The sequence below is a fragment of the Zalophus californianus genome, chromosome 8, assembly GCF_009762305.2.
Source record: "Zalophus californianus isolate mZalCal1 chromosome 8, mZalCal1.pri.v2, whole genome shotgun sequence".
Classification (NCBI taxonomy): domain Eukaryota; kingdom Metazoa; phylum Chordata; class Mammalia; order Carnivora; family Otariidae; genus Zalophus; species Zalophus californianus.
The window spans coordinates 119,273,489-119,292,852 of record NC_045602.1 but is presented as its reverse complement, the minus strand read 5'-3'; the positions used below and the strand labels follow the sequence as shown (position 1 = coordinate 119,292,852).

General features: G+C 46.7%; 1 protein-coding gene across 6 annotated transcripts in view; it reads right to left on the bottom strand.

The window, feature by feature from the left end:
* ACTR5 (actin related protein 5) overlaps positions 1 to 19,364 on the bottom strand; it is a 31,730-nt gene that overhangs the window by 4,594 nt on the left and 7,772 nt on the right. For 2 of the 6 annotated variants that reach the window (XR_003524626.1, XM_027621833.2), the window contains exons 4-10: positions 16,169 to 16,386; positions 15,265 to 15,447; positions 7,547 to 7,648; positions 7,198 to 7,314; positions 6,305 to 6,444; positions 4,967 to 5,099; positions 750 to 993 (exon numbers count right to left, since the gene is read on the bottom strand). Coding sequence is in view for 4 of the 6 variants with exons in the window: in XM_027621833.2 (XP_027477634.1) it covers positions 750 to 993; positions 4,967 to 5,099; positions 6,305 to 6,444; positions 7,198 to 7,314; positions 7,547 to 7,648; positions 15,265 to 15,447; positions 16,169 to 16,386 (1,137 nt within the window). In the remaining 2 variants the exon portion in view is untranslated. Of the gene's footprint in view, positions 1 to 390; positions 994 to 4,966; positions 5,100 to 6,304; positions 6,445 to 7,197; positions 7,315 to 7,546; positions 7,649 to 15,264; positions 15,448 to 16,168; positions 16,387 to 19,364 lie in introns of those variants that run through there. The other 4 variants (XM_027621831.1, XM_027621835.1, XR_003524627.1 and 1 more) reach the window with 3 other exon arrangements.

The window sequence follows — 19,364 nt, the reverse complement described above, 5'->3', positions numbered from 1 at the left end:
TGGGCATAGAAAGAAAAATCTGCAGGAAGGCCTCATACAGTACAAAAGTTTCCAGCATAGAAAGTATGAATAAAAATTAGGCTAAGGCCTCATTTCTGCCCATTGAGAAGTGGGCACAAAGCAGGTCCCTGATGGAGAAACTCCGTGCAGTTTGGTTCCCCTCTTTGGGCCCTTTTTACTTATTTTAAGAGGAAATAATAGGAGGAAAACATTTCCAGCTCCTGAGATCTCGTGGGTGACTACTTTTGTTATCTTTACTTTATACACACGTATAAAGCATGTATAAAGTACACTATACCTTTTCTTTATACACATGTGAAAGGCCTCCACCTACTGGGCATTCACACAATTTCTGAATAAAGTCAGAAAAATATCTACACGGACAATATAAATTTTGAAGGATTTTTTTAAAGGATTTTTTAAATGAAGAAATAAACTTTTTACGTTTTGTACATCCCCGTCCTCCACTCCACCTTCATTTACTGCTGCGGGAAGCTGATGCCACAGCTTGTCCTTGGTTCAGCAAAGACCAGAAAGGCACTTAAAGTCTCTTCATTGCAGGAGCCCTCAAGTGAATGCAGTTCAGAAGGGTAATTTCCAGTGTGCCTTAACTGTTCTCCCCAGGAGAAATCCACCCTGAAGCCCAGCGCCGCAGCAGGCTCAGGTCGCACCCAGCTAGCACAGCATCTGTCCGTCACACTGGCCACCGCGGTCCCGGGTCCCAGAGGGCGCCCCCTAGGCCTGCTCACCAGCACTGCCTCCGCTGGCCCCCGAGCCTCTGGTGGGGGCCTGAGCATCTGAGAAGCGTGAGGCCTGCTTGGGCAGGCGGATGGGGACGTAGATGTTGGATGCACAGTGCTCCTTGAGGTACTCTCCTCCCTTCTCTTCATACTCTTTCCTGGTGATCCAGACTTCATCATCGTCCAGGTGGTCCAAGGCCCAGTCCCGAGCACCATACCAGGCATCCAGCACAGGGTTGGAAGCAAGCTGAACCTGAAACACAAAGAGCACTCAGTAGAGGGCCGTCTCCCCCTCAGGGCTCGAGGAGCGAGCGTTCAGCAGACCCAGCCGCAGCCCCCTCCCTACGTGGTATCCCCAGAAATACACACGTGGGAGGGCCCTGGTGCATAACTGTCTGCACCCTCCAGATACAGCTGAGCTGAGATGCTGCAGACTCTCCAAGAGAGCACACAGAATGCAGAACACACCAGACTCGACCTCACAGAATCAACGGTTGCGGGCTCTTTCATGAACACCCACCTGCCGCTATGGGCCAGAGAGGGCCCAGCTGCCCCCTTCCTGTTCCAATGCTGTCGACCACAAGCTGCCAAATGGAGAGAGGAAGCGGAGCGGGCACTCCACTTGGAGGAAAGGCCTTCCCATCCTGATGCCCACTCTGTGAGAGGCTTCTCGAGAAGCAGGGGCTGATACGAGGTGGGTCTCGCTATGGTGACCAATGAGCCTCAGGAGCAGAGAGCACAGAGAAGGGGCTGGGGTGTTGTCCAGGACGTTGCCAGTGCTGTTTCCATTGCTTATTATCGGAGCAAGGCCGTGGTCAGCAGCCCCGGGGGAGCCCCTCAACTCAGCTGACCTGATCAGAGCAGGGAACATCCTCTGTAGCTCAAACCAGGCTTCCTGTTTCCCAGAGTCGCCACCTGCTTGCCCACCTCCCTCCTACCTCCCTCCCCCAACCACAGGAGCTCCAGGTTGGAGTGGTGGTTTCAGAACTTTCTGAACAGGCAGGCGACATAAAGTGGACTCAGCATGCGGAGATGAAGAGGAAGAAACAGAGAAACACAAAAGTCAGGAGACTGACTGGGCTGATGTGGGAGGGACTTATAAGAAGGGACTGTCAATAAATTAGGATAACAAGAGCCCTCAAGCTCTGGGGGGAGCCAGGCAGAATGAGTGTAGGGCAGTGGGATACTCCTGGCACAGACTAAATAGTTAATAAGTGGTAGCTGGCATCATTAGCACTGAAAAAGCAGTAAGATACATGGACTACAACCATGGAACACTATACAGTCATAGAAAGAAGCCTTGGACATATACCTACTGGCATAGAAAGACAATAATTGAAAAGTAAAAAAAAACAAACAAAACAGGTCACAAAACAAGCCATCAACAATCTTTCTTTTTTTTTAGTTTATTAAAATCAAATACAAGAGAAGAAAATGAATCAAAAGTATATATATAACTCACAGTGGCTGAACCACAAGTGTTTTGGTTTTTTTCTATCCTCATTTTGGCTTGTTTAAATTGTCTGAGATTTTAGTAATGTTTAAAATGTTTTGCTGGGGTTTTTTTGAGCTTATATTGAGTTTATTCTTCATTTCACTTTTAAAACACTATTATAATTGAGTATTAAAATGTTTTGCTATTTAAACAAGAAGCCAACAGAAACTTAAAGAAAGTACGTACATGTACACATCTCAGGGTCTTAAATCGTTCACGTTTGAGCCACTGAATACATAACCTAAGTGCTGAGTATCAGGAGTTAATTCTGGCCTGACACACACTTACCACATCCGCAGCTGAAAAAGAGAAGTGAAGGTGGAAGGGACGGAAGCTGAGGCTGTGCCCCACGAGGGTGAACCAGCTAAAAGAGAGCTGGGAAGAGCAATCTGGCAGCATCTCTACAGCTAATATTCACAAAGTAATTCACGGGAAAGGCTTTTGCGATGATCAAGAAATATATCTTGAACATGTGGTAATACGACGTGCTAGTTATGTCATTACAAGTGAAGCCCGCCAGCGCATACCTGTGCTCTCCTTCTGTACCGTCACCCCCCGTCGAGTGTTCCTCCTGCCTCTCCCACCACCTCTCTTAGCCTCCTTCATGGGCACCTCCACCCTCCAAAGGCCCTTAAATGCTGATGTTATGTAAGGCCTAACGGACATCACCTATCCTCCACACAGTGCCCACTAATACCGATGGCATAAAAGGGTATTCCAAAGGGAACCAGCAGGTGCAAACACCCTGAGGCAAGAAAACATGGCATACTGGGGAACAAAGTACAGGGTGGAAGGGGGAGTGATGAGAGGTGATGCTGGAGTAATTCAAGGTCAGATCACAGGAGATACAGCAAACTGGTAGGAGGACTCAATCCTAAAGCCTCTGAGCTGCCTCCTAACTGGCCTCCTGCTTCCGGTATCTCTCCTGATACCCCATTTTCCACAACAGTCAAAAATAGCTTCCTAATATTCAAACTGAATGAAACGATTCCCCTGCTTAGACTCCCTCACGGTCCAGTGGGCCTAACAGTAACAACAAACGTGCAGAAAAGAGTTAACCCGCAGGCCTGACTACTTACAAGGCTATCCTTGGCTGGCACCGGCGAACTTGGACTTCTGGCGGGCCTCCACCACTGACTGGTAAGAGTAGTCACTGTTCCTGACGTTTGAACAAATAATGTAGTTTATGCTGAACACCTGCTTCCTTCTGGGAGTCTGGAATTTGGGTAAGTGCCAGGCAGGGGGTGCCTACATGATAGGCTCCCAATAAAAACCCTGGGCACTGAGTCTCTAACGAGCTTCCCTGGTTAGTGACATTTCATGTGTTGTCACAGCTCACTGCTGGGAGAATTAAACGTGTCCTGTGTGACTCCACTGGGTGAGGATTCTGGGAGCTCATACCTGCTTTCCCCTGGACGTCACCCCATGCACCTCTTCTCTGTACTGATTTTGCTTTATTTCCTTTCAAACTGTAGCCATGAGGATGATTATATGTGAGTATGATATGTGATTATATCATATATATATATGTATATATATACGATTCCTGTGAGTCCTCCTAGCAAATCATGGAACCTGGGGCAGTCCTAGGGACCCCTCCCCCCATACAACAGCTAATGTCTAAGTGTTCATTTTGTGCAGGCCCTATGCTGAGCACTTCATTGTACTAGTGAATCCTGGTAACAGGAGTTCTGATAACCCATTTGTACCACTGGCAAAACGAAGGCTTGGCAAGATTCAGTAACGGTGGTGACAGAATAAGGACCTGAGCCCAGAGACCATGCCTTGAGTGTGTAATACATCATGCAGCACAGGGGACCAAGGTCAACCTCTCATCAGGACGTGCAGGGCCTACTGACCTCTCTACTGCACCCCCCTCCACTCCTCTATAGCGACCCCATGCTCCAGCCACACTCAACTGCAGCTCACTCCCTCAGCAGGCTTCTGAACCCTGAGCCTTTGCTCATGCTAATCCCTCTCTGGAATGCTCCCTCCATCCCACCCCACTCCACAATGCCTAGATGGCACACACAACCTCATCTTAGGAAGACTCACTTCCACGAAGCCCTCCCTAAATTCCAACACGGACAGGTGCCCATACCTGGACGTCCATCACATTCTGGGCTATCACAGCCTATTTAATCAGCTGCTGCCCCTCAGGTAGCAAGTTCTTTGCAGCTAGGGGTTGTGTCTAGGACATCTTGGCATCTGCGAGGTGCCTGGTCCTTGATAGGGGCTGAGACCATGTTTCTTAGAGATCAAAAGGATTCAGTAGATACACTATGGGGCATCCACACCATACGGAAGAAAAAAAAGTATGCTGGAAGAATGACATAGGAAGAAATGCAGGTTACAAGGCAGGTTACACTCATGTACAGAGAAGCTGTGCAAGCGAAGCTTTGCCCTTAGAATGAGGGGCGGGTAAAGAGAATGACAACTCTCAGTGTGTACTCCTTGTATTCCCTGAATTTTATTATTCATGTCTTTTTCCAGTTAAAAAAAAAAAAAAACCCAGAGAAATACATAAAACATGATTTCCATTCTGCTTCAAAAATTCAACACATATCAAAGACCAGAAGAAAAGCCCCAAAAATGTTAACAGTGGATATTTCTGGATGATGGAACTAGAAAGTAATTGCCCTCCTCTATGCCGTATTTATGACTTTTGCAATCAGAAAACAAATACTTAATGATCTTACACAACAGAGCTGGTTACGTGAATAAGCAGTACCTTAAAAGCAGACTGGAAGGGCCTCATCTCCAACAGTTCCTTCTCGATTCTACCTTTCATCCCAGGGTACATCATGTTTCCACCGGTGAGGAAAACATTCTGAACCAGCAGGTCCTGAACGTCCTTTGAGTACCTAGGAGAGAGAAGGTTCCTTTTGGCATAGTCCTACCAACGTAGGATCAAAGGAGAATGCTGATGTAGAAATGTAAGGTCTTGGCACAAAACAGAAAACATCTGCACAAAGAGTGTTTTTAAAAAAACTTCCAGGGACACCTGGGTGGCTCAGTCGGTTAAGTAACCAACTCTTGATTTCAACTCAGGTCACGATCTCAGGGTTGTAAGACCAAGCCCCACGCTGGGCTCCATGAGATTCTCTCTCCCTCTCCCTCTGCCCCTCCCTACCCTCTAAAATAAATTAAAAAAAAAAAAAAACCCTTCCATTTTTCACTTATGACTTTACAGAATTCATTTCCTTAGTAAGATTAGAAATTTTGTGTCTTTTAACACACCTTTTTGAAAAACTGACTTTATGGAGGACTGATTTCCAAACATTTTGATGAAGTCTGACAAATGTATACCCCCCAGTAACCATCACCACAATCAAGAAACAGAACATTTCTATCACCCCAAAAAGTCCTGCCTCCCTTCTGCTGGCCCACCTTTCCACCTGCGTTTTTTTTTTTCCTTTTTTCTTTTTTTCTTAAATAACAGCTTTATCTTACACATGTTTGAGCACTTTCCCATTAAGTCAAAGCTCAAAGCCACTCCTACACAGTGGCCGCAGTAGCTTTTCTTCCTTGCTAGGTGCCAGTTTTCATCCTGTTTCAACCAACAGCAGCCAGAAAACTACAAATCATGTTCTCCACTTGTCCGGCTTGAATTAGGACAATTCACACTGCAGGAAAATGCCTGTATAAATGGGATGGGGGAGGAGCATTTTATGGAAGTGCAAACTCTTAAATAAAATGTCTGCAAGGAGGAAAAAAACTTTTATAAGCTCTGCACATTTTTAGGGTACTTAAAAATCACCAGTCTTCAATAATGTCAAGGTTTATATGAAAGCCAATGCACATATATTGTTATGCTGCTTAAACGTCAAAGAATTTCTTAAAGCTCCTCAAATCAACTGAGCATTTACATTTTTAGAAAAGAATTACAAAGCCTCTGTGATGTGCCGGGGCTGGGGAGAGATAAAGAATACCATCCGAGCACAGCAAGTCAATAAAAAGGAGGGCATGAGGCAGATTTTCAAATGCCCGACCATCTCATCTACTACTCAGTGCGAAATCTGAGGAAATGGTTCTGGAAAAATCAAAGGAAAAGAAGGTTCAGTCTCACCTGTCCAGGATGTACTGAAGGGTCTCTGCTACCCCAGCCTGCTCCTCCCCTATGAGGGACGGCTGGAAGATAATTTCTGGAGCTCGAATTCTTTCTGTCCCGACAAACAGCTGATGATAGGCTGCCAAGTTAAACACGGGCTTTAAAAACCCAAGGTTTAGAAGATATTTTTAGGCCAGAGTGACAAACATTCCAGTTGCCAGTTCCCTCAAGCTGTATTTCTTATGCCAACATAGCTTCTGTCTTTCGTTCCTGCCAGAATAACCTCTCCCCAACTCTCCTGATAGGATAATTCCATTCCCTGCCTTTCTCCCACCTCTGTATTACAAATACCTTCAACTTTGCATCACAAAATGGTCCCCGCCGTTGCAGGGAAAGAGCTCATGAAGAGAGGTAGCGGGAAGGCCTGGTACTGCCCAACCAAGCCTCCTACCAGCACCCTGCTCAGCAGCCCGGTGCCTGCGCGGCCGGGAAAGCGCTCTCCCAGGTGAGCCCCAGACTAAGGTCAGTATGTCTGGTGGCCATTTGCCCTGACAGATACATAGGCCCAAATGAGGATTAAGCACAATTACACTGGCTTAAATTTAAATGAAACCACTAAAGCTAGGCTTCAGGTCTAAAGTCCTCAATTACTTGCCTAAACATTTCTACCAAGGCAGACTGTTTCCCACAGGTTCACAACCTTAATGCTGGAACCTCAATCAATCAGTAGGAAAAGCCCTGACTTCAGATGTTTTAGTGTTAGTTCCTTAGCACCCCACCTTTCTAGAAAATACAACTGGAATTTTTTTTCTTTTTGCAAAAATATTCCCAAAGAAGCAAACTAGGGCAGACTGGTCTTTTACGTCAAAGGTTTCAAAGCAGAAGCATGGTGCAGGCTACAGGGGCCCAACCTGGACAGTGGTGACTGGCTTCTCCACTTCAGGGGTTTCCTCTGAAAACAAGGGTTCAAAATCATTGATGCTTTCCACATCTTCCAGAGACGGCTCTAGCTGCTCCAGGTCAGGGGTCTAAGAACAGAAGAAACAGAACAAAACAGCACCTGTAACTTCAGGAGGCCTTCACTCTAACAGTTCACAGTCACGAACAAGAATTGGTATTTTGCTCAATGTCCTAGAAGTTTATATAAAAACTATGAAAAATTTTCTAAACAATTAAAAAGAAGAAGACACATGAACACAAGGATTAAAAGCCTAAAAAGCCAGGCACAGGCTTTGCTCCTGTCCCTTCCCTGACACAAACCTCAACAACTCCCATCTCCTCTCTGAAGCCTTCTGGCGGGCCCGGAGTTGGGGGTGGGGGGTTCATGCTGTCTGCGTTAGGCACGAGACCACACATGCAACTCTGCGGGAGAGAGAGCAAGAGTTGTATCCTACTGAGTGGCCCAGACACCAGCAAAATTAAATAAATCTCTTAACGATTAATAAATCCAAGTGCCAACACTAATGGGCTTTAATAAGTAGTCCCTTATCGGCTGGTCCACTGGGCTGGAGATGTGACTAAGAGCTCCCGAGGCAGCAGAGAGCTTCAGGACTGTGGTGCCCCGCAGAACGGGCTTTCCTCTTCAGCCACAGCGAACCTGGGAGAGCCTACATACAATGGCACCACTCCCAGTAGAGGGCTTAGGGTATGTCGTAATTTTGACCTGGACAAAAGAATTTGAGCAGGGGGTGGTGTGGTTCTAGGTGACATTCTAGCCATCTGTCATTCTGCCATGTGAAAGGCAGAGGAGTTTAACCTTTTGGACTCAAGGGGAAGAAGTTACAGGAAGAAATTCTAGGTAAGACCGCTCTAACAATGCCAGCTGCCGGAGAAAGGACTGTCTTATGAGAAGGCGTCTTGGGAGGACACAGCTGACTCAGTACTATCCACCTGGCATGCCCGAGGGGAGGTCCCAGCGTGGAGTATGTATCCTCTGAGTCTGGCCTTACCCTTGGAGTCTGTGACATATATAAACTACCAAAGCACTTAAATACAATCTCTAGAACATAGCCACATATACTGCCAATGTAAATTAGCATTCAAACTTCCTCTTTTTTTTTTAAAGGTTTTTTTTATTTTTATTTTTAGAGAGAGAGAGAGAGACCGCACACAAGTCAGGAGAGGCAGAGGGGGAGAGAGAGAGAGAGAGAGAGAGAGAGAAAGAATCCCAAGCAAGCTCCATGCTCAGTGTGGAGCCCGATGCAGGGCTCAATCTCAGGACCCTGAGATCATGACCTGAGCTGAAACAGAGTCGGATGCTCAACCGACTGAGCCACCCAGGCACTCAAACTCACTCTTAAACAAGGCAGTGCCCTTCAACACTCCTCTGGCACACACACACCAGAACAGTCACATGCATATATGGCTTATAGAATGGGGAACAACATATCCTAAATTCTGTTCAATATAGAGGATTCTACCTCTACACAAATCATAAATTTAAGGAAAGTGTAAACCCTGGAAAGGATGGGGAACATTTCTTCCTCAGAGACTAGAGAACAGGAAGAGAGGGACTGGTCTGGAAATAGGTAATTTAAGGAGGAAAGAGGTTGGGCTGGGAGGTAAGAATCCAAGGACCTTGTTCTCAGGGAAGGAGGTGAGAGCCATCAGAATACTAAACCCAATTCAGGAGCAGGCAACCCGCTCCTCCACAATCCTCCCTGCAGAGATGACTCCTGAGCTTCACGGGGGAGGAAATGGGCTCAGCAGGGGACCAAGACTTGCCCAAGATCACATCACACTAGTAAGTGGTAGAAACCTGGCCCAAGACAGATGGCTTAGCTCCAAAGTCTTTGCGCTGCCTCAAGCTGAAATTCTATACATCGTGAGTCTGAGTGCGGCAGGACAACTGGGCTCTGCAAGTACGGAAAAGAGCTCCCTGAGGTCAATGTGAACAAGAAGAGAACAAAAGATCTACAAGGGGCAGCAAGGCCAGCTGAATGAAGTGACAGGCTTCTCTGCCCCGGCAGGGGCCGCAGAGCTCATGAGAAGGAATGCTCCCCTGGAGGTGTGAGGTTTCTAATCTGGAAGACTCTCATCTCCCAGAAAGAAGGCCCAACCCCGGGAAGGCCTGTGCCTGTTCTGGCTTGGCACTAAACTCTGGGGTCCCAAGAGAGCATCAGAAACAGATCGCAAAAATTCTCTCTCATTTGGTGGTTTGTCATCCAGGACGACAAGCAACCAGGAGAGGTGCGGTGTTACGGAAAGAGGCAAGGCTTAAGGGTCACATCGGTCCAGCTCTGAATGGCACAGTCTGAGCCCACTTCCTCCTCTGTAAGTAGGGCGCACCCCTAGGGCAGTGGTGGGGTGAGAACTGAACACTTCTTCCAACTAGGCACTCATTTTGGCCCCTTAGATAACTGTTACAATACCAGGCTGGTGGCACACAAATGTCCCCTGTGTATTTAAAATAACTACAGGCCAGGGCGCCTGGGTGGCTCAGTCTTGAGCGTCTGCCTTCGGCTCAGGTCATGATCCCAGGGTCCTGGGATCGAGTCCCACATCGGGCTCCCTGCTCTGCAGGAAGCCTGCTTCTCCCTTTCCCACTCCCCCTGCTTGTGTTTCTGCTCTCGCTATCTCTCTGTCAAATAAATAAAATCTTAAAAAAATAAATAAATACATAAAATAAAATAATAACTACAGGCCAAACTTGTGGGTCCTTCCCCCAAATAATAATGAGTAAAGGTAAGCCTTGGGCTCCGTGGAGTTCTCTCCTACCTTCTGCTCTACTCCGCACACCTCCCTCTTCCTCATCTGCATCCCAACCTCCACTCCTCTAACCTCTCTGACCCCCCCAGTGACGACCCCCCTTGTGCATTCCCACCTTCCTCTACCCGCCCTGGAGCCCAGTCGCAAATGCCACCCTCCAGCCCAACTCTACCTGCTCTACCAACAACCACTCTCAAATCCTAAAGGGTGTCACCCAATGCTCTTTCCACTTCTGCTCTGGGGTAGATTGTATTTTTCAAAAACAGTCACAACGATATCTTCCATCCAACATGCTCTTCCTCAAGGGGCTTCTGAGGTGTGGTTTATTTCCTCCCCTTGAATCTTAGCAGGGACCTGTGGGACTCCAACCAATAGAGTACGGGGCAAGCGGCGTCATGTGACTTCCAGTGCGAGGTCATACAAGGCCACACAGTTCCCTTTACCTTGACCTCTTGAAACACTGGCTCTCTGGCTACTCTCCCTCGGGAAGCTCCCTCCTGGAAGCCAGTTGCCAAGCTGAGAAGCCCAAGGCACATGGACAGGCCACGTGTGGGTGCTCGGGTCCACCATCTTGCTAAGCATGGCCTCTGAGTCATCCCGGCTCAGATGTTAGCAAAGTGAAAAACCACCCAGGGCTCCCAGTCCCCAGATGTCCAAGTCTTCCCAGCGGAGGCCCCAGGCATCACAGAGCAGAGATCCCTGCTACGCTCTGCCTGTATTCCTGACCCGTCAAATTCATGAGCACAACACAATGATCATTGTTTTATGCTACTAAGGTTGGAGTGCTTTTCCACATGGCAACAGGTGAAGTGAAAATTTGCTCCTCGTGGGCGTGGGCAAGAGTGGAGAAATAAAGTGCCAGGCTGCCACTGGTGGGCCCGTGGTCCTCTTCAGCTCCCCTGCGCACTGCCCAGAGCAGGCGTCTACCACCCCTCCCAGCACTTCTCTTCAGCCCCCTTTCTAGTCACCGCTGGCAGTTCTCAGCAGCTCGCCTCAGGTGTTTCTACTTCTCCTGCACCCCACCTCTTCACCCGTCCTCCCGCCCTCCCACGCTCCCGTGCCGTCACCCAGCCGAGGCTGAGCCCACCACCCCTGCTGCTCTCTCACCTCTGCGCTTCCTCAGCCTCTTCCCCTGGCTTCTCCTCAGCTCCTGGACCCCTAAGCAGAGGTCTTCCCCAGGCAGCCTTCTTTTCCCACTCCCCGTGCGATTCTAGCTCCTTCCACAGCTGGGTCCTGGCAAATTGCATCTGAAGTCCCACAGAAACTTCGAAGATAAGGTGCTCAAACCAAAGGTACTACCTCCAGCCGCAGCCTTTCAGGAGCACCTCCGTGGGACCTCAGTGGGACCAGAGTGAATCTGCAATCGGATCACTTGGGTCTGATCCTCAGCTGCACTACCTCTAGCTGGGCAACCCTGGGCAAATTCCTTCACTCTCCTAAACCCCAGTTTCCTTATTTGTCCAATGGAAATATGACAGTATGCAAAGAATCAAGATGACACTTACGGAAATGCTCAGTACAGGGTCTGGCACATGTCACACGTTCTATTATCAGCCACCGCCACTGCTGTCACCACTGCTCCTAAGTGGCACCCAAATCCTTGGAGCTACCTCTGAAGCGTCTCCTCCACCCCCCCATTGCCATGGCTACTCTCCCACCCCCTCCACCAGCTCTCCGCCGGACTGCGCAACACATTTATATCCTGCCTTCCCACTTCCAGCCTCACCTCTCCCTAAACCCATCATCCTAACTGCCACCAGTTCTTTTCCTAACAGCAAGTCTCCTTGGATTATTTCCTTGCTGGACATCCTTTGAGGACTCTGTCTAAAGATAATATCCAGGCTGACTGACAAAGACCTTTAGAGGCCGGCCCCTACCTCCCTCCCCTGCTCTATCTCCCGCACTCCGCACCCAACCTACAGTGCTCCCTGCATGCGTGCTGCTTTGCATCTAAACGTCTCAATCCATAATGTCCTTCCCTCCTCACTTGATACCTACTGAAATCGTATCACCTCTCAGGGCCCAGCGCACATATCCAATCTTTTCTCAAAACTTCATCTAAATTCCCACACACATCTGCCATCACACTACATAAGCCTCATTAGTCAGCTAAGTATGATCCAATAGCCTTATTTTTTTAGGCACCAAGGAGTGCAGGAAAGGTACCTTAATTGCATCATTAGTCCCTACCATACCATACCTACCACTGAGTAGTAAGCCCTGGGATACACCCTCCAATTTCCCTGGAAAAGAGGACTGTAAAATGTTCGAGTTTCAATAGGCTTCCTCAGCTACAGCAAAAACATCATCATCCACCTTCACCTAGCTGTACTCAGAAGCATGTCACCTGAAAGATAACTTCTAAGCTTCACTAAAAATGATAAAAAGATACTTCACTTATCCTAAATCGTATGATTCACAGAGAAAGAAAGCTAATAATTTCAAAGCAGACAATGGGCTATAGAGATCCTATAGAGAACAGATTCCTCTACCATGGCTGGCTTCTCTCTCTCTATGGTTTGCCAGAGCCTCCACATGCATTGTGTGGCGTTCAGGAACACAAATAGGCATTCTTTTGGAACCAAACAGAATGATAGTTTGCCAAAGCACATCAGAGGAGATGGAGCATGGTTCCCTGGAACAATCTTGACTGAACAACATAAGAACAAGCAGAGGCCAGGAGCACCTGGGTGGCTCAGTCGTTAAGCATCTGCCTTTGGCTCAGGTCATGATCCCAGGGTCCTGGGACCGAGCCCCGCATCGGGCTCCCTGCTCAGCGGGGAGTCTGCTTTGCTTCTGCTTCTCCCTCTGCCACTTCCTTGCTCATTCTCTCTCTCAAATAAACAAATAAAATCTTAAAAAAAAAAAAAAAAAGAACAAGCAGAGGCCAGCTCTGATCTTGGCTAATCAGGCAAGAGAACTTTCTGTATTAAGCTCATTGTGTTCTCCAACAAGTAATGGTGCTCTAAAACTATGTCCCCCACCACCACCACTGCTGTGCTTACAGTGACGGAAGGCCAACATCCTCTAGTCTAAATACTTCCCCAGGAATGCTGACAAAACCTACTCCTTTACAACATCTTCATCACAATATTTGCAGAATAGCAAGGGCTGGAATGGCCTGGACTGTGGGGAAAAAAAAATGGACTTTAGGAAACACTGTAAGTTAAAAATTTTGCTGGATTAATCCAATTTAGCCATTACTGCATTTCAATACGAACTCTGATCCACATAAATCCATTCCCTCCATTCTAAATGAACTACAGAGTTGGAAAACACACTATAAATACTTTTTGAAAGGTAGAACTAGCCGGCCAGTGTTGTGGTCACATTTATCCCTTGAAAGTTACTGTAACCAACCCTAATCACTAATAATCACCCTCAATAAATGCTGACACCCTCAATGCTTTCGGGACAGATCAACTCATCACTGCATATAGAGAAACTACTGGAAGTCCAACATTTCAAAATCTCCCCAAGCCCAGAGAATACATATCCCCAGAGCACAGAACGAAGTAGGGACTTAATAAGTACCTGCTAAATGTATGGAGTGGCTGAATCACAGCCTGTAACAAATACAGAAAAATAAACAAAGGGAAGGAAAATCTAGCTCCTCTACTGCTCAGGAATCACATTTTACAGTCATTTGGGCTTTTCTTTTTAAATCTGAAATCCCTCGCCTGCCCGTGGCTTAGCAGCACATCTTTGGTATAAAGATGCTGATGTCCTAATGGCGCATTAAGCACAATGAAAACTGAACACAGGTGAATAAAGGTTTTGACTCAAGACCCAAACACGGGTCTGGATCCCAGTAAACAGCAGAGATCCGATGCACAGCCGGGAAACTGGGAGAGGTGAGCAAGGATAGGCACACCGGCTCTGTGAGGCTGACCTGGGACACCACACCAGAGTTAAGACAGCAGTCAAGGCCCCTCGCCCCCACCTCAGCCATCCCGGAAACCACGTGCAGAAAGCCTGACTCGGGGTCTGCTCTGACACGCATGCCCTGGCCGGTTGCTGGCCTCTGGGAGTCTCAGCTGCGGGAGAGCTGGAGATGGAGGCTGAGCACAGCAAGCATGTGAGTGAGGCTCTAGCTGAGAGCCAGAGCAAGAACAGGCCTCCTGCCAAGCCAAAGACGCATCTTAAGTCAGTGGCAAGCAGCCACACCACGCCCAGCACCAAACTGGATTTTTCCATGGGACTGTTTCTTTCTAAAAGTATAGGTTTTAAATGAATCATGGAACACTACATCAAAAACTAATGATGTAAGTTATGGTGACTAACATAATAAAATTAAAAAAAAAAAAAAAAGAACCCATCTCCTCAAAACGGTGAGGATGAACATGTATCTTTCACTATTAGAGGCATAGCCACCTACAGAAATAAATAAATAAATAAATAAAAATAAACGTATAGGTTTTAGAATTTAAAGAAAGTTGATTGAAAAACAAAAAGCCACCACACTAGATTGGTTAATCCTGGCCTAGAAGTGTCACAAGGCAATGAACAAGTCCTTTGTCTTAGAACTCCAGAGCAGACAGATTCGGGAACAATGCACACACTTTTATTAACACTTTCTTCCAGTTCTAAAGCCAGGCGAGCCAACTCATGAGTACAGGTGTGCAGCGCCCAGTGTGAGGGTGTGCATCACCAGGGCCCTAACTCAGCCCTGCCACCTGCCTTTACGCCACATCAACACTTACAAACAGTCCACTGGTGTGGAAACAAAAAGGAGAGACAGAGAACACCAAAGAGCTTATTCAATTAGTTTTAGTCATAAAAGGCTGATCTTAAATCAACCCGTGGATATTTTATTAAGCACGTCTGCTAGTTGCTGTAAAAAATCCATCAACTATCCTGAAGCATGATCCCTGTCCTTAGGGGACATGAAGATGGAAAGGAAGTGAAACATCAACCACAATGTATTAAAAAAATAGCAGACAAAAGTAGAAAGGAGTGTGTGACTAACTGCAAATAACCATCGAAAGAGAATGCTGAGATTCCAAGATGGCACCACATGGCAGATGCGTGAATGTTCTACTCTACAAGCACAGTTCCCCGTCCCAGGGAGGCCAGAGGTCTACAGGGTAAAAGCCATCAGGTCAGCACGAAGTCAGTGCCATCTCTGCCCTGCCCCTGTCCCCGTGGACGGCACTCACCGCACTGCCTTCCCAAGTGTGGTCACATCTCTGATGTCAGCGTTCTCCAGACACTCCTCCCACCCACAGGCTAAATGACCGTACAGGACCCTCCTCCCAAGGTCCTGGTACCTCTGGCTTGCTGTCCACCACATCCACCTCGAGGGTGACTTCTGCTTGGAGGATTTTCTGCTTTGCCTGCTCCACCGCCGAGCTGAGCTTCTGGATGTAGGACTGCAGCTCTTCCGGGGAGTCCATGTTCAGTTCCACCAGAGCTTTGTGAAACTGATCCATCTGGCCATCCTCTAGAAGTTCCTGAAACCCAAGCAGTCGCAATTCATCTTCAAAGATGACAGTGCAGTCATATACAGGAAGGAAAGAGAAGTAGCTTGGAAGCCAAACAGAAAAACTACAGCAGGAGGGGGCTCCCAGAACTCCCCTAGCCTGCCCCGCCACAAAATCTCACCTCCCACTCGTGGTTCACACGCCGCCCTCCTCCCCAGCTGTCTCTAGGCTAAATCGTATCCCGGTCTCAGCACCACCTGAGGAGGCAAAACTAATCTATGGTGCCAGGTGTCAGAAACGTCGTCACCTTTTGAGTGGGGAAGACGGGGGAAGGTTACTGGCTAAGAGGGGACACGCGGGAGACTTCCGAGATGCTGGGAGTGCTCTGGATGGCAGATACCTGGGGTGTTACATGTTGTGAAAATCCATCGAGCTACACACTTGAGATCTGTGCACTTTGTAGCACGTGTGTTACACTTCAATTAAAAAGTTATAAAACAAAGGAGATGATAAGGCCAAAGTGAATGAGGGAAGCCAAAGTCCACAGCTCTGTCAGAGACACCTGATGCTCTGTGCACGGTATAGGTCCTCTGTGCTGAGAAGCTCCACACTGAGCACTCTCAACTCCTTCTTGAGCCCAAGAGGGACTCAGACAGGCACTGCATTTCCTGGCCGAGGAAGATGTAGGAAGAAACCTTTCTGGGTCTGCCTTGCGCAAAGGCCAGAGCCCCCTGCCGGGATGCGCACGTACCTGCACGTAGAGCAGTCTGTCCAGACGCTCCTGGTCCAGCTGCAGCTTCTCCTCCCGCCGGCGGGCATTGAGCTCCTGCAGGCGCCGCAGCTGCTGCTGCCGCCGTTCCTGCTTCTCCTCCGAGCCCAGAGTGCTGCCGAGGAGCTTGCTGGAAAACGGGAGCTGCATCTTGTGGACGTTGTTTTCGTAATAATCAGGGCACCGCCATTTCTGCAGTTCTTCAGAGGAATAATTTTGGAAGTTATGAAATGGAAAACACTATTAGCACAGAAAATTAGAAAGTCAATACCAGGGTTCCAGATCCAGGTTAAGATGGAGAAAGCACAATCCACCCAATCTCTGACTCCACCCAGTCTACAAAATGCAGCTGTACCACCTGGACATAATGCCCACAGATCTGGTCTCAAAGAACTGCTAAGTAAAGTTCGCCTGACAGACATGATAGCAGAAGGAAACTCAGAATATCAGGAAAGAAGGAAGAGCAAAAGAAAAGATGAAAATCTCGTTCAATGTGATAGACTAACCGCCTGAGTTCTTTAAAATATGTTTGACAATTCCAAGTAAAACCATCACAATGTCTGTTGGGTTTCCAACATATGTACATATGGTACATAAGACAACCCAGCATAAAGGAGAAAGGATGAAGGAGCCTCTGGGGTGCTAACATTGCCACATTCCAAATGAAGTAGTAAAAGAGAGATTCTAAAAACAGTGCGAAAAATCTATTGATTATAACCTCAGGGAAACCACTAAAAAAACAACACAAAAAGATATAGTAAAAACACAATAAATTAAAATACCAATACTGAAACAAATTTTTTAAATATTCAAATAACCCAAAAGAAGGCAGGAGAAACAGGAACAAAGAGAATAACAGACAACAAATAATAAAATGGTAGAACTAAATCCAACATATGAATAATTAATTTTAAACGGTCTTACCAGACTAGTTAAAACACAGAGGCTGACACAGAATAAAAAATAAATGAATAAACAACTATTAAGAAACTCACTTTGAATATAATAAGTAGATTAAAAGGAGGAAAAACTATTCCATGCAAGCACTCAGCAAAAGAAAATAGGAGTGACTGTATTAATGTCCAAGTAGACATCAAAGCCAAGAAAATTACAAGGGATAAAAAGAGATACTGTATAATGATAAAAAGTCAACTCGTCAAGATAACCTAAGAATTCTAGGTTATCTAACAAAAGTGCTTTAGATACTTTAAAGCAAAAACCGACAGCTATGAAAGGAGGAATAAAAATTTACCATTATCATATATACACAATGGAATATTATGCAGCCATCAAAAGGAATGAGAGCTTGCCATTTGCAACGACATGGATGGAACTGGAGGGTGTTATGCTGAGTGAAATAAGTCAATCAGAGAAAGACATGTATCATATGACCTCACTGATAGGAGGAATTCTTAATCTCAGGAAACAAACTGAGTGTTGCTGAGTGGTGGGGGGTGGGAGGGATGGGGTGGCTGGGTGATAGACATTGGGGAGGGTATGTGCTATGGTGAGCGCTGTGAATTGTGCAAGACTGTTGAATCACAGATCTGTACTTCTGAAACAAATAATGCAAGATATGTTAAGAAAAAAGAAAAAGAAGATAGCAGGAGGGGAAGAATGAAGGGGAGTAAGTCGGAGGGGGAGAGGAACCATGAGAGACGATGGACTCTGAAAAACAAACTGAGGGTTCTAGAGGGGAGGGAGGTGGGGGGATGCGTTAGCCTGGTGATGGGTATTAAGGAGGGCACGTTCTGTGTGGAGCACTGGGTGTTATGCACAAACAATGAATCATGGAACACTACATCAAGAACTAATGATGTAATGTATGGTGATTAACATAACAATAAAAAATTTAAAAAAAATTTACCATTATCCCTTAAGATTTCAAAACTCTTAATAATCAACAGAGCTAGAGCATGGAAAAGGAACAGGGACATAGAAGAACTGACCACCACCATCAACCAGTGAACCTAAACAACACACAGAATACTCCACCCAACAGCAGAGTCCATGTTCTTTTCAAGTACAAATGGAACATATGCCAAAGCAGATCATGCCCGGGTCATAAAACAAACCTTCACAAGCTCCAATGATATCACACAAAGTTTTCTGACATAACGAAATTAAACTAGAAGTAAGTCATAGAAATACAATAGAAGTATCTCCAAGTACTTGGCTCTAAAAGAACACCTTTCTAGGGGTGCCTGGGTGGCTCAGTTGGTTGAGCCTTCGGCTCAAGTCATGATCCCGGGGACGATCCTGGGATCGAGCCCCATGTGGGGCTCCCTGCTTGGCTGGGAGCCTGCTTCTCCTTCTCCCTTTATTTTTTTTTTAAGATTTTATTTATTTATTTGACAGAGAGAGAGTGTGAGAGAGGGAACACAAGCAGGAGGAGTGGGAGAGGGAGAAGCAGGCTTCCCGCTGAGCAGGGAGCCCGATGCGGGGCTCGATCCCAGGACCCTGGGATCATGACCTGAGCCGAAGGCAGACACTTAGCCGACTGAGCCACCCAGGCGCCCCTCTCCCTCTCCTTCTCTCTCTCAAATAAATGGATGAAATCTTTAAAAAAAAAATTTTTTTTAAGGTTTTATTTGTCAGAGAGAGAGAGAGAGAGAGCACAAGCAGGGGGTATCTGCAGGCAGAGGGAGAAGCAGACTCCCCGCTGAGCAGGGAGCCCGATGTGAGGCTCGATCCCAGGACTCTGGGATCATGACCTGGGCCAAAGGCAGACGCTTAACTGACTGAGCCACCCAGGCGCCCCAACACCTTTCTTTTTTTAACTTTCAGCTTTCTACATCAACTATTCATTAAAATATAAAGTTAGATTTAACCCTTAAAACCTGAAGGTTTTATTTTTTAATTAAGTTTTTATTTTAATTCCAGTATAGTTAACATATAGCGTTAGTTTCAGGCATACATTATAGCAATTCAACAATTCCATACATCATCCAGTGCTCATCACAAGTGTGCTCCTTAATCCCCATCACCTATTTCACCCATCCCCCCACCTTCCTGCCCTCTGGTAACCATCCATTTGTTCTTGATGGTTAAGAGTCTGTTTCTTGGTTTGCCTCGCTCTTTTCTTCCCCCTTTGTTCATTTGTTTCTTAAATTCTACATGAGTGAAATCATATGATTTGTCTTTCTCTGACTTATTTCCGTTGGCATAATACTCTAGC